The 15,413-nt window shown below is 37.3% G+C and overlaps 2 protein-coding genes across 2 annotated transcripts; one reads left to right on the plus strand and one right to left on the minus strand.

Moving 5' to 3' along the window:
- Nucleotides 1-1,031: 1,031 nt before the first annotated feature.
- Nucleotides 1,032-7,370, plus strand: SPDYA (speedy/RINGO cell cycle regulator family member A). The gene is made up of 6 exons (XM_010194868.1): nucleotides 1,032-1,260; nucleotides 2,303-2,361; nucleotides 2,621-2,706; nucleotides 4,244-4,415; nucleotides 5,497-5,794; nucleotides 7,303-7,370. Exons 1-6 carry the CDS (start codon nucleotides 1,032-1,034, stop codon nucleotides 7,368-7,370), a joined length of 912 nt encoding a protein of 303 aa, XP_010193170.1.
- A 273-nt stretch (nucleotides 7,371-7,643) lies between these two features.
- TRMT61B (tRNA methyltransferase 61 homolog B (S. cerevisiae)) lies at nucleotides 7,644-15,350 on the minus strand (the record flags this gene model as incomplete). The annotated part of the gene is made up of 6 exons (XM_010194889.1): nucleotides 7,644-7,687; nucleotides 7,866-7,946; nucleotides 8,455-8,690; nucleotides 9,114-9,205; nucleotides 10,406-10,596; nucleotides 15,215-15,350. Coding segments are annotated over 6 exons (780 nt in total), but the record flags the coding sequence as incomplete, so codon positions are not given.
- Between the last annotated feature and the right edge of the window lie 63 nt (nucleotides 15,351-15,413).

The following is a 15,413-nucleotide window of genomic DNA, read 5'->3' on the forward strand; positions in this document are numbered from 1 at the left end:
CGCGGGACCCCCGCACCCCAGCGCCCCCAAGCAGCAGAAGGAAGGCGGGGGAGGTAGGCGTGCCCCGTCGTCAGATTGGCTGAGGCGGCCGCTATGCGCGCTCCGATTGACTGCGAAAGGCGCCATCTCGAGCGGTGCGGCGGGGCCTGTGGCTTGAGAGGCTGGCTGATGAGGGGAAAGGAGCAGGGCGGGCAAGGCAGGGCCGGGCGGTGCGTTCAGGCTTCCTTGCTGGAAGCCAGAAGGTGATCACTGAGGGGGTATAGCATTTTTTTTTAGAAATTATTGGTTTTTTTCTTAAATATGGCAGCTAATTAGGAGCTGGAGAGCCGGTTAGGCTGCTGTGAGCCGGCCTCAGAGGAACCTCTGTGGACGGACCTACTGAAGTAAATGTATTTGCTCCTCTCTAAAAGTACCTTTCCTCACACTCCATTTAGTGTCTTCTTCATTTTTACAGGTACAGACACCTCAGGTTTGTTTCCTTGGTTGTGCCTTCAGGGTATGCCCTACTTGAGGGATAAGTTTGTATTCCCAACGGCTATAGCCAAATGTTATAAAAATTAAGAGCTCAAGACTTTAATGTTCTATGGCTTAATGACGGTTTTGTTGCATTAATTCTATTAATGTTCTTTTAAAAATACACAGTCACAAATGGGAGGGGAGGAATAAAGGAGTTTCTTTGGTAGTTCAAAATAGATGTGTAGGATGAGGATCCGACAAACAGCAACTTCTTGTGGAAAGGATTTTTTCCCATTTTTCAAAATTTTGAATTGAAAAAGAAAAATTGAAGGCTCCTTCCACTGAAAAAGAACTTTATCAAATGAGAACTAAATTAAAGGAGTCTACATAGTTAGCTTAGGGCACAAGACTTAGATAATTAGTACTGATACAATTAATTTTTGTATAACCTGACATACAAGCTCTACTAAAATGCTTCATTTGAACAAAAGAAATATAGAGAACTATTGCTCCAGCTGATTATTTTTGTAGTTAATTTCTTCTTTTTTTTTTAACAGGAAGTTTTACTTACCAAAATGAGACGCAATCTGGTGTGTCAGACACCTCCCACCGTCACTGTTCATGTAAAATCAAGTACATCCAGATCACATCAGAAAAAAAACCTTATTAGACTAAGGAGGCCTACTTTTAAAGACCATGAAGAAAATTGTGAAAAAAAGGTTCCTAGTCATAAATATAAATGTCCAAAGGGACCATGTCTAGTTATTCAGCGTCAGGAAATGACAGCTTTCTTTAAATTATTTGGTAGGTTAATAATTATAGATAATCAATATATTGACTGAACAGTAGAAAACTATTAAGCAAGTATGTTTTCTAAACTCAATTTCTGGAGTGCATTTTATATAGATACTAATGGTCATGTCTGTCTAAACATATTTTGTTGCTACATTTTAGTGTATAAATATTTAATACTTAAATTAAAAATACAAGAAGGGCTGCCAAACTGAGGAAAAGTATCTTTTCCAATTACAAAGTAAATCAAGGTAGTATACTTCCTTTTATGATCATTTCCCTTTCTATTTTCTCTTATATTCTAGCAGATACGTGTAAAACAATGTACATCTTATTTTACACAAGGCTTAAAGAAGGCTGGATTCCCAGTCTTATATATATGTTATTTTTTTGTGGGAATAAACATTTAAGAGAAGTGGAATGGGAAGAAAAAAATCTGAGGAGTTGTAGCATCTCTTTTGCATTTGTGTCTCTTTCATATCAACTTTTGCATTTATTTAATTTAGTGAAGAGATTAAGTAGTAGTGGAAGATTACACTTGGTTTCTATTTGAATCTTGAACACAGATGTGAATCAGAGATTTTGCGGTAATCCTGTTGTAGTGTATGTTCACAGACAGTGATACACTGACCACAGATCATCAAGCAAGTGTTGCCTTATAAAAGCTGTCAGGTATCAAGGTGGAGGGATCGCAACAGTCTATGGCTAGTTAGAAATAACGTTATGCTAGTAGATGGAACCACTTAACACAGGAAGAAGTTACATAAACAGAAAAAATACTGCTGCTTTTTCACCTTCACGTGCTATTACTGAGAACGAATGAAACACAGACACTTAAATCTTCCACCTTGCCTTTCTGGTAGTTTTCCTTCTTTTGAAAAATTTTTTTCATACCTAATTTCTTTCTCCCCCCAGTTTCTCTGTCCTCTACTGCTGGGTCTAGCTTCTTTCTTTTTATTTGGTTTAATAAGAGGACTATCTGTTATTATTTAAAAATATTTCCTAACAAAAACAATTCTGGTGTTTGAAATGCTACAGCTTTCTTTCATTGCAGATGATGACCTAATCCAAGACTTCCTTTGGATGGATTGTTGCTGTAAGATTGCAGACAAGGTACGTGTATTTCCCTCTTAGCTAATAGAACATATATTGAGTGAAAAATCTGCCCTTAATCACTTCATACTGTAATGCAAATATAGACCATACTTTTTTTCCTAACGTGTTTGTATGGAAGCTTCAAGAAACTCAATTTATGCTTTCCTCATTGATAAAAATGATCAAAATATCTTGGTGCAAGATAAATGTGCAAAGCATTTTAGGAAATTATATACTGAAATAATATATTGATACTTCATTTTACATTTTAAAACAGTATCTCCTGGCAATGACTTTTGTTTATTTCAAGAGGGCTAACTTCACAATAAGTGAGCATACCAGAATCAATTTCTTTGTCGCTCTGTAAGTACTTTTAAATTATCTGGTTTTATTAGCATAAACTTTGCATTAGTTTATTCCTTTGTTTATACCATAGATAATTATGATACATGATGAGACTTCTTTAATGAGTGTGTAGTTGTTTGGGTTCTATATGAAGTATAGTAACATAATCTACAAAGTGCAAATTCAACATTCTTCCTCTGACGACCACCAGTGTGGAACAAGCTTGAGCAGCAGTGAGGGGACATTTGTGTTGGTCTTGTGATACATAGTGTGGCCATTCTACCTACCAAACTGGAAATCTGTGAACCTTTTTAAGCATTACAAGAAATAAATGCGGGACAACACATGACACATATATGTTGTTCACACTTCCTGTTATAAGACCCTACTTTATATCTTTGCCAGCCTTTAAGTCATTTGTAGTGAAAAGTGGGAGGAACTTTTTACTAAAGTCTCTGTCAACATGGCTTGAGTCAACTGTAAACTACTGCTAGAGAACTTCTGAGAACTTTTTTGAACAGTTCTAAAATTTCTATACTTTGAAACAGAGATGCAATAAGGAATCTGTCTTTACCAAGCCTATATAATCTCTCCATATTTGGCTATACCTAGAGTGATTCAGCATTGTCTTTCATAGTGTTACAGTGCTCAGGTCATCTTTTTCTGTAATAGCGCTTCTCAGCTGCTCTGATTTGCACAGTAGGATGGGAGAGACTGCTCTTTCTTCTCCTGTAAATGGTGTTCTGGGTAGCATCCACTGAGCATGGAGGAGAAAGCTGGCTGACTCCACTGAAGGGATAAATGCCAGGCCAGAAGAGCGAGAGGATTAAAGGGACAAATGGTCTGGTGAGACCAGGACTACAAAGAATATTTGGGTTAGGAGCAAGTGAGAAAACTGGGGAGAAAACTGAAAGTCATAATTTTTTCAGGTATGATTTACAGAAGTTTAATATCAGGTGGATCCAGAGGAAGTAACTATTTTCCTGTTGTCTGAGAAGATGACCTAGAACCAAAAGTAGCACATAGTGAAGGGAGAAATACAGACATTTAAAAAGTAATGTAAAGTTTTCATTTATACATGAAGGTAGACCTGTATTTAGTTGATTGCTGCTAACTTAATGTGAGCGACATAATTTCCCAAGAATAGCTAAAATCCATAAAGTAGAAAATGTAAAGTTTAAAATCTTTTAAGATAGTTTTAAGCTTTACTTAGAAAATCAGTCAGAAACTGTTCATTTTAGTGCAACGGTATCTCACCAGTTTGGAGAAAGCTGTCAGGATATGTTAGTTCTTGCTTATCTACCCATTTAGGAGACTTTAGGGTAAAGCAATTTTTATATTAGCTTAAGCTTTTATTTACCCAAAGGATACACACGAAACTTTTTGATTAAGAAAATACTGTACTCATGAGAAAGGCTGTATCCTGTTAGTTTTTCTCAAAATACTGGGAAAAATAACTAATTTAGTATTTTGTCTTTTCATGTTAGAAATTGTACTAATACAGTGATTTAAGGCTGAATAACTTTTACAGACACAAACGTATATATGTTTGAAGGTATCTGGCAAATACAGTTGAAGAAGATGATGAAGAACCGAAGTATGACATTTTTCCATGGGCTTTGGGAAAAGCCTGGAGAAAACTGTTCCCTGAATTCTTAAAGTTAAAAGATCAGCTATGGAGTAGAATGGACTACAGGGCTATTGTAAGCAGACGCTGCTGTGAAGAGGTAGGGAGGGTTTCAGTATTTTAGGTGCTGAAACTACAGTAATTAATACCAGTTAACAATCTAGCTCTATACAAATTCTTCCTAAAGTGCATAGACAACCCACGAGAAAGAAAAGACGTAGCTAAAATGTAATGGTTCATTTATCCTCCATGATTTTTTTTTTCCTGCTGCCTTTAAAACGCATTCTTTGAAACCGCGCTTTTAAGGTAAACTAGAATATTTTGCATTGCACTACTGTTAAAAGTTAAGTTTTTGACTAGAATATTTCTGCTTTATGCAAATATTTTTGTTTAAAATTTACCATCGTTTCACTTAATTAATTTTAGAAATAATTGTGTGTGTGTGTGTGTGTGTGTGTGTGTGTTTGGTTTACAGATTATAAAATCTTCAGATGAAAATTCCAGCACCTCAACTGAAATTTTAATCCCTTAAAAATTAATACTGTAACTTCAGTTAACTTTTTCAGGTGTTTTTTTTAACCACATTTAAAACAAAACAAAACCCAAAACCAACTCAGGACACACTTAACATTCTCTACTACTAATGAAGAGTTACAGCCTAGATTTTCCACACATATTAGGAAGGGAAAAAGGCATTCCTCACTTTTCAGGTGGAATGTGTCATGTTCTAAGAATGTAATGTTTACTTAAGTTGGTGGGAAAGAAAATCTCATTTCCTCTAGAATCCCATTTCTGGGGATGGGATTGGGTGCTTATGGGAAAAGTATAAGGAAGAAGGGAAGTGTAGAATGATTTTCCCAGCACACCCTCCAAGCTTGATTTTAGTAGTTAGTAAAAGACACTATCTTCAGTCCAACATACAAAGCATAAACTGTTATTTGTGATGATGCACATGAATGTACAAGGCTGGAAACTGTTATTTCCACATGTGGTTCATAACTGGTTCACTTACTCATGCCTAAGGTAGCAAACTTCCTGGTGAGACTTAAGTGGATAGATAATAGATGACAGCCGTTTCAGCTCCTTAGTACTCTCTGCCTTAAGTGACTTGGATCCCTCATTTTCAGCTGTATGTTTTCCCATTGTCGTTATGGTTTCCAATGTAATGGCTGTTCTGGTAGGTGATGGCGATTGCTCCAACACATTATATATGGCAGCGAGAACGTTCTATTCACCACAGCAGAGTTGTGAGAAACTACAACAATGATGAAGTACAGCTGCCCCGAGGACCTAGTGCTACTCCTATAGACTGCCTGCTTTGTGGTAAGAAAGGAAGATTTGCACGATTAGGATTATCATCATCTTCCTCCTCATCTACTGGCACTCTGGAGATGATGGAATTAGACTCATCCCAGAATTCGAAGGCCACCTTTCCAACTGAAAAAATGCTTGTTGACTCTCCTTTTTGTTATGGCCAAGGTATGGTTTAATACTGCAAATAACTGTCAATTAATTTAGGCAACTGAGGCCGTATTTACTCTTTAGACTACTGTAGGGACTGCTGTGTCCTTGGTCATATGACAAGACATGAACTCTCCGTGTGAACAGACATCTCTATTACAAATACAGTTCCCTTGACAGAACCATGCTTATGCTGTCATGGTTTCATTTTCACATCTTGTCTCTTGAACTCCTTGGAAGTACCAGCTGCTTTATATTCAGAGTCTCTTCAAATTACCTTCATCTACTATGGTAGATTTTGGGTTGTGTTCCAGTCTATTTAGGCATTTATTATTATTCCTGCTTTACAAATTCAATTGAGAATCGTACTTTAAACACTTAGGATTTGCTAGAAGCAACAGTAAAAATATCAGTGTGTCTCACATGAGTTAAAAGTGTGAGCTATGTGCGTTAAAGTGTTCTTGTTGAGAGCACTGTTTGTAGAAAGGGCAGGCTGCTCAGTTGCTGTCATCAGTTTGGACCTATGTTAAATCACAATTCACATTTTCCCTTAACTGTATCACAATCATTGACAGAGTTTATACAAGGTTCCATTTTAAGACTGGGGCATGAGTGGAGAACAATACAAGAGTTTATTGTGCAAATTACTTTATGTAACTGAATGTTACTCTACTTAAAATAGAAGCCTGAGCCTTTGTATGAGAAGCCTCTATTACATATGACAGTTATGGGGCAAACACTCATTTAATTTATTATTGAGTGGAACACACTTGAGATGTAAACTTCCTGAGGGAGCTGTATAAGGCCTCAGTTCTGCAAAGATACTTTCAAGTGTTTAGCTGCTGCAAAGTTCTAGTATACTTATTTAATAGGATCACAGTTATTTATAGCTCTATTTTTTATTTGCATATGTTCTCACTAATATCCAAATTTTCACTACTATAGCAGGATTGCACTTTTGACAGCTTCAGTACAACTGTGATTCTCAAGGGATCCCTCAACTTTGAAAAATTTGGCATTTGAATCTTCCTTGAGATACAGAACAAGTCAGGTGGCTACAACATGTTATTTAATAAATTTGTTAAACATCACCACCTGCTTATGTGGAGATGCACCTGAGACCCTAAAAGACTTAATTTTAAATCTATTTTTACTTGAGAGATCTTGTTCTTCATATCTGACAGAAGTCAGAAAAAAAGGGGTTTTTTTGACCATCTGAGAATGCTTTATATATAGCAAAGTTCACAAATAACCAGGCAGCTTTCAGCATGGGTGCTGGAAGTGAACCAAAGCTGTACATGTCAACAACTGGTCTTTTTCTTGAAATAAGCACAGCTTTATCAAGAGAACAAATTCAGTGAATTTCAGTTTCTTACAGTTGTGCTTTAAGAACATTGTTCTTAAAGAAACTGATAACCACCAGCTGGTAGCCAGTGAAATCAGAAGCTGCTTCACTTTGCATTTCAAAGGGCAGACTTTGATTCATTATTTTCTTACTCATTTTTTTTTCTCCTTATTTCTCCTAGACTGTCAGAGCCTGTCCAGAAAAAGAAGAAGAGATAACACCTTAAACAAAGACAAATCCATGGATTAGTTTACAAGCAATGAAGAATGAAATACACCTGATGAGACAGAAATACACTGTGTGTTTTTTGGAGCAATCTGTGTTCCATCACCATTCTTGACGATTCTGTTAAAACTTTTCCCTTTAAATAGCAGGTGGGTTTTCAAACTTTACAAGCAGTAGAAATCAAAGCAGTCATTGCTTAAAAGTTACACAACTTGCAAAATGTAGCAGCTACTTTTTAATATTTTATTTTATCCTGATACAATATTCAAATTAGCAGCTAACAGTTTCTCAGCAGCATCAAGAAACCAGTGGTCGAAACTTTCTCAGCTTGGTAAGGAATGCTAATTAAAAAAACAAAACAAGTTACTACTTCAGTATTTCAATATACAATGATTATAAGTTTTATGATTTAATGATATAGTAACATGTCAAATGCTAGTACAAAAAGACAGTATTTTTGAAAATAAAATACCACTAAACATTTATGGTAAATAAATAAATAAATTCCAAGCATCTCACCTGAATGAGCATCCTGCAAATAAGATGGTTTGGCAACGTAAGGCACCGAGCAGTATGTTTCAGCATCAACAGAAAGTGATTCTGTGAGAAGTAAATTAAAAAAAAATATTTCCAATGAGTTTTAATCATACATGCAGTCAGCAATTGCCAATGCACATGGATTATTTATCTCTGACATATTTTCATTTTGCTTCTGTTAAACTGCTTTGTTGTCACCTATCAGTACATTCAGACCTCTTTGCTTTACTATGGAAGCAGCCACAGGGCAAGTATAGGGGACTGAATTTTATAGAAGGAAGAAAAAAATAAATAAATTTTAAAACAGTAGTAGAAGGGCACTCATTCTTTACTTGCAAGTTGCAATTTATTGTTGTCCAGATTTGTAATAAAATATTTAAAATTAAATAACCATTAATATGTTCTTTTTCAAATCAGACAAGGTCTAGGCTATCCAAAAGCTTGTCTATTTTTCACAACAATCTCAGCTGACATAAAAAATACTGCCTCTTCCTACAAACTTTGCCTTTCTTGTATCCTTGGATTATCAAATGGCAGTAACAGGATTTCTCAACAGCTGTAATGTTCTTACCATTGTATGCACTTTCTTTAAGAACTACTTGATCCTCAATGTGGATTTCTTTGTATTCCTGTTGAGGTGGTTCTTCAGTATTTTCTTGAGTTTCCACCACTTGGCTTGATTTGCAGTTCTTGATTTTAGCACGGTGTACTGACCAGTTTCTATGAGTTACCTCCATGATCCTTTCACACAAAAAAGGGAGCTTGCAGGTCCATATTCTGTCTAAAAGGTCAATAACCTGTGTGATGCTTTTGAAAAAATGTAAAGGATAAAGTAGTATTTTGAAAACTCAAACGATACACTGCTAATGTCAATTCTACTGCCTTTGTCACATTTTTTACTTTTGAGGTTACAAGAGTCCTTCAATTTTAGTGTAAAGGAGCTAGCAACCTGACTACCAAATTGGAAAACAGTACAGTTATTGTAAGGATGTCATCAAGTGAAAACTTCCACTGACCATAATGAGAACATTCCCAAAGGAAAGGCAAAAGGATTTGGCTGAGTGTAATTTACACTGAGTGCCACTCCTTAAAAAACATTACGTGAAGAAAAAAAAATAATTTTTCAAACATTTATTTAATGTCAGATATATATTTTAAAAGATGTTTGGTTTTATAACAATGTCAGGCAATGCCTGAATAAATGTGTATGTGCCAGAAATAAATACTTACTTTGCTAAATACACAGCGCACACACCACCTTGTTTCAGACTTGGCTGTACAACAGGCAGAGCAGACTGAGGGTCAAGCATATCCAGAACTACCTGCAGGATAAAGACACATGTTCTCCCAGTAAATATTACTATGTCTATAATTTTTTTCCATAACAACAATGCTTAAAAAAAAAAAGTTTATTTATGGAAAATGAATTCATAGAACAGCAGTATGTAATCACAAACCATGAAAGGTTTTGCCTCTTAAGACCTTAGAGAAACCTGATATCCGTACATTTACAAAACAAAGTCCTTGCTACTTCCAAACGAATTTCTATTAAAACAGCAAGTAGCATTTCACTAGAGCAGTAGTCCTGTGTTAATGTTAAACCTCCTACTAATTAAATTCCATAATGTTTACATTAATAAAAACTTTTAGAAGGCTACATTTACTAATGCTTTTGGATACTTAGTTTCAAATGTTAAAAACCCAAATGTTCAAGTGCATCTTTATCATTAAAAGATCACTCTACAGTCTCAATGTCTAACTTCCTGTTTGTTTCAAGATTTAGAAAACTTCTGTCTTTGGCAATTTATCCATCTTCTGCTAGAAAACTATTCAAACTGTAAAACAATGGGATATGCAATATCTGATCCTTCCAGTGCACTGGTACCTTTAAAGTTTGAAAAATGATATTTTTATGCTATATATTTTATTTCTTTGCTCAAACTCTTTAACACAATTGTTGTTTGTCTAAAGCTTTACTGCAGGTAGTTTGTCTGCTTTACATGGAAGAGTGGTTAACATCTAGCTGTTTTCCCCAGCACACCTCCCTTCACAAAATCTGGTTATAAAAAGCAGGACAGGAGAGCAAGCAATAGCCTTCCTTACTCTAACTTAGCCCTTTGCTACATTGTGCGTTCTATATAGCCGATAGCAAAGTGTGCACATATGTGTATTTTCAGTAAGCTTATGTAGTTTTCTTTATGTTTCAAATATATGCCTTAGATACAAAAATATAAATTTCTCCAAAATACAAGAAAGTAGGTTTGTCTTTGCTTGCAAGACAGTAGTGATTAATTGTAGTATTTCTGCACTGCAGCCACATCACTCTTTCATTTGGGAACTCTAACTGAAACCTTGAAAACACCTGTAATCCAACAAGAAAAATCACAACGTTTCGTTCCATTGATGAGGATCTGAAAGTATTTTCTCATGTTAAATTAGAGATGGTAATCCCATTGTGAGTTTGAGCACTAGAGGTTTCAATTTATGCAGAAATGTCAAATGGGGGGATTTCTTGGACTTACTGCATCAAGTGTTACAGATTTCATATCCACAGCAGCTGTCAAAATGTCTTTAAGAATGAAATCCACATTATCTGGCCACTCTACCATATGTCCTATTTCCCATGCAGCACGCCAGTGCCTGTAATTCTTCTTAGCTAAATTATGATGATCATCTCTGATTTCATAACTTATAACACGTCCTTTGGGCCCAACTGAAAACAAACAAAAGATACCATACTTGTTACTTTCCCCCACATAATAAAGAATTTAGAAAAAAAGTAGCATAGCAAATGACAGAAGTACACCTTTAAATCTCAACTTCACTTTAGTAAATATTCACATATGAAACAATCAATTACAGTTTATTTTTTATTTACATTAAACCCATATATGCAGATAAAGTGCTAGGTTAGTTCTTTTACAGACTGAAATCTATCAATCCATCGATTAAATGAAGCATAGTTATATTACAAACTGTCACTAACCCAAAGTAACTCCTGCAGCAAAAGATGACTTGAGCATCTGTGGCCCTATCAGTCTACGTTGATTCTGCTACAGCATCCAGCAGTACCAGCTGAGAGAGCTGCCACTGGCCACTACTCACAGATGCTATAAAGCTGATGGATTGTGACTGCTTCTTTTGTTGGCAAGATTTGAAACTGCTGGTGTTAAACTTTTTTGACAATCCTCATTTTTACAAAGGTTTACCGTTTTCCATGCATAGTTCTTTCTCCACCTGTCCCTTCTTAAGGTTGGGGAAAGGCTAAGAATACCCCCATACCTGATCTCAGCCCCTTAGACAAGTTTTCAAGTGTACTCTGATTTACACAAGCTTGTGCTGTTTTCTTGTTATTGTCTAGAGCTGTAATATATAATTTACCGTATGTGTTGTATACACAATGTTCTTTATAAAGGAAATGTTGCAAGGCAATCTAGGCACAGACACCAGCGTGTGCATTGCTGTACTCTGTTCTTGTATTATTCTGATTTCTCAAACCTATCACACCATCAGTGTCTCTTTCTCCTTGCTACTTTTTAATGGGCTTTTAGCCATCAGCAGCTCAGTGACTTTTAAAGCCATTTTAGGTTGGAGTTGCCAGGCTCCTTCCCTCACCTGTGTGATCCCACTGTGAATCCATTCAGAAAATGTAACAAAAGAAGGAATGGGTTTCCCGGAAGTCTCTCCCTGATTGATCTCACCCTGGATCAGACAGAGGTCAATGCCAACATAAAAGGAGGGAAGGGTTTCAGCAGTGTCACCTTTGGTCATCTTAGAACAGTTGTAGAATCGCAGCATCAACTCCTTATTACTCGATATTATCAGTTTGGAATTGGAAGAATAAAATTGTTCACACTGGGGGCGGTCTTATTCCTTTCTTTGCTCATTCCAGAAATTTCCTGCTTTTGAAATTGCATTCTCGAAAAATTAGGACAAAGAGTTAAAGTAGCTAGGCAAAACTCTTCATTATTATGATGCTGCAGTATGTCGAATTTGCATACATCATATTTTCCAGTTCTCAGAGACCCTAAAGTCATGGCAAATGCCACATTCTTAAGAGTCTTAACTTTGTCCTGTTGCACATCAGTAGTTTCTGGGAAAGATTAAAGGAGGAATGGAAAATACAACATAAAATGAGAGTAACACGAGAGAGGAGATTAAGGAAATCTGTTAAATCAATGAGAATTTTGGAAATTAAATACTCCCATGGACCTTGGTAATGGTACATTAAATTACAGCATTTACCTGTATAGTAGCTGTTTTTCTTGTTGGGCATCACTGTATTAAATGGTGGCAAAATTAGCCACTATTAGGAAAGAGAAAATCAAATCTATTTGTTTCTGGGTCAGCGTCAAATTGTTAAGCTGTGACTAACACTGTCCGTATTTGGGGCCAATTTAAGTTCAACAAATTTGAAAATAGCAGTACAATCTCATAGCTTTCTCCTCCTCAAGATACAAATGAACTGCTTTCTTCCCATGGATAGGGTTAACAGTCTGGAGATGCCAAGGACTTTGCAGACTTGTCACGGTTACAGCTAGGTTAAAGTGATCAGATGGAACTTTTTCCAAATGAGAGAGCACAAGTGCTGACTTTCGGCTTCTGTTTTTCAGCTTCTAGCTCCCACAGCAGCAACAGTTGCTTTGAGGATAATCTGATACTGTCTTCAAAAGCCTATCATGGAACTACCAAAAAACCTACTTTATTGCAGAAAGAGGGAGAGGAAGCAGAGCTGCAACTGCTGACCTAAAAAACTAGGCTCAATGTATATCAACACCACACACAGCTGAGTGATCTTGGGGCAGTATTTAATGGCTGATTATTAAAAGAAGCATTTTCAACTGAATTAGTATGTCAGATTGACATTACTGCAGCTAAAATAACAAACTGCTCTGTTTGTCTCAACTGGGGACCCTCCAGATTCCCTTTGCTGCTGCTCAGATGCCCTCACCAATTTTAAGTTCCTGATGGATCTCAGCATTCTGGTTTGTACCAGAATGTACCTGGTTTGTACCGCTGCTGCATCATTTGTCTTCATCTCTGATGCTTTAATATTTATGTGGCGGTATTGTTTATTATGCTTACATTGTAGCTACTTCCACTTAAAAATCTCCCCCTTTTGATAACCATGGCTACACTGAAATATTACATTCTTGGACATTTTTTAGCTTCACCCATATCTACCAACCGTAGGTAAAATATTTTTTTCTGTAAGTTGATGGTTTGTAATCAGAGACTAATGATGGCATTTTTGACCAAAACCAAACTGAAAATAATAGGTTTTTTAGTATAAAACTAATTAAAAACTGTTTTGTACGTGCTGATATAGAAGTATGAAATGGCTTACTGGTACTGACAGGACAAGGGGTAACGGCCTCAAGTTGCGCCAGGGGAGGTTTAGGTTGGATATTAGGAAGAATTTCTTTACTGTAAGGCTTGTCAAGCACAGGAACAGGCTGCCCAGGGAGGTGGTATAGTCACGATCTCTGAAGGTGTTTAAAAGATGAGTAGATGTCGTGCTTAGGGACATGGTCCAGTGGTGGACTTAGGGCTGGCTTAAAGTTCTTTTCCAACCAAAACCATTCTAGGATTCTGTATTATCCTCAGCAGTATGACCTGGCATCCCAGAGCAGTTTTGGAGTGACGGCATTGGTAACATACTTAACATACTTGCTGAATACTGCTCAGCACTAGTCAGATCACACCTTGAGTACTGTGTCCAATTTTGGCCCCTGCTATACAAAAAACATGCGGACAGGTTGGAAAGGGTTCAGAGAAGGGCCATGAGGATGATCAGAGGACTGGAAGACCTGCCGTATGAAGAAAAGCTGACAAAACTGTACCTGTTCAGCCTTGGGAAGAAAAGGCTTAGGACAGACCTTATCATCATGTACCAGTACATAAAGGGTGGCTACCAAGAAGTAGATGATCCTTGTGGTCTCTTCCAACCTGGCATTCTATGATTCTGTGAAACCTCCTCAGAAAAACTCACGCTTCTAAAAAGACCTTTTCTTTTTCCTGGAGCTGTGCCAAGGGACAGCAGATATTTCTACGTGGGAGCAGTAAGAGAAAACTGATTTGCTGCCTTCAAGTTCTAAGGTTATTTAATGGACTTGAACAAAACTAGCAGCTGTTCTGCTCAGTTAGTCTCCCTCACAAGTGTAAGAGGAAGCACCACCTCTCACAGACACTTGGCTGGCTGTGAGTACTGAAATATTTTCTGTCTCGAACTGTTGAATAATCACAAAGGCTGCCCAAACTGTAGACATTTTACAAAGACAGCATAGTCTCTAACAGTGCTTTATAACACACATCAGGAAATAGTGAAAAAGAAATGTTAGTGCTGAGGTTTCACAGTACCTCAGGATACAGGGGTGTTTCTCAGGTTCAGTGACCACTGCTGGCACCCTCAGGTATTCAGTTACTCTGATGGTGGGTTGCCCACAAACCCTCTCTTTGAGCATAAAAGCCTTCAGGATATTCAACTCATGCTTTCCCGCTGTATCAATTCAGGATAATCCACGATGAGGTTCCTGTCTTTACACTCAGAAGTCTTTTAATATTGCAGAGGAGAGCGTTCTGCAATAGCAGAAATACATTTTTAAAAATCCTCCCACACCATTTAAAACTAAATTCAAATGGTGCTTTATTTTTCAGGTGCATGCAAAAGCAATTACAGCAAACAACTGTGGGGGGTTTGGTTTGGATGTTTTGGTTTTTTTTCTTTTTCTTTAGTTTCCTTAAGGAAGGTGTTCTATCAGGAGCCCATAAATCAAATCATACTGAAATGTGGCCCGCTAACAGGATACTCACAGATGAAATGAAGCTGAAGGGTGAGGTTTCACTCTCACTCACACTGCTAAGTGCAAAGGCGCTCTGTCTTTGAGAGCACTGAGACCTAGATCAAACCAGGGTAGCCATAACATGAAAACATAACAGTGCGTGTCCACATAAGCATTTTCACTGGTACTCTGCAATCTGATTATTCAAACGGTCCATCAAGATAAAGAAACTGAGAAAGGTAAGAGATTGGAGAAAGACCTTAGTATGGTGAAGCCAAAGCCAACAATAATGATGACTGAAACTCAGCTTTCTGCAGGGCCTTCAGTAACCCTCTGTACTATGGCTGTCAAAATACAGTTAGAACGCTGTGCAGTCCCTGCACTAGCTCTATCACAGATGTAATTTTCCTTTAAGTCAACAAATTATAAATGAACATGTCAACTGCAGCAAAACTTGTAACAACTGACCATAAGTATCTGGCCAAAGGAAAGGCAACGTGTCACAAGGGAATTGCGCTGCTTTTACTTTTTCTAAAGCCAGGTTCTCACCTGCTCTTGACAGAAACAAGCTCATAGCACCAGACCCGCTGCCAGTTTCCAAAACTGTGTCTCCTGGGTGGACATCTATCATCATTAACATAGCACTTATATCCTGTGGGTGAGGAAAACATGCCGCATTACTAGTCTTGGAAACCAAGGGTGAGATTCAGCAGGTGACTCCCTAGTCGCCAGCCATCCCAGTGAGCAG

The sequence above is a fragment of the Mesitornis unicolor genome, unplaced genomic scaffold (assembly GCF_000695765.1).
Source record: "Mesitornis unicolor isolate BGI_N332 unplaced genomic scaffold, ASM69576v1 scaffold37690, whole genome shotgun sequence".
In the NCBI taxonomy this organism is placed as follows: Eukaryota; Metazoa; Chordata; class Aves; order Mesitornithiformes; family Mesitornithidae; genus Mesitornis; species Mesitornis unicolor.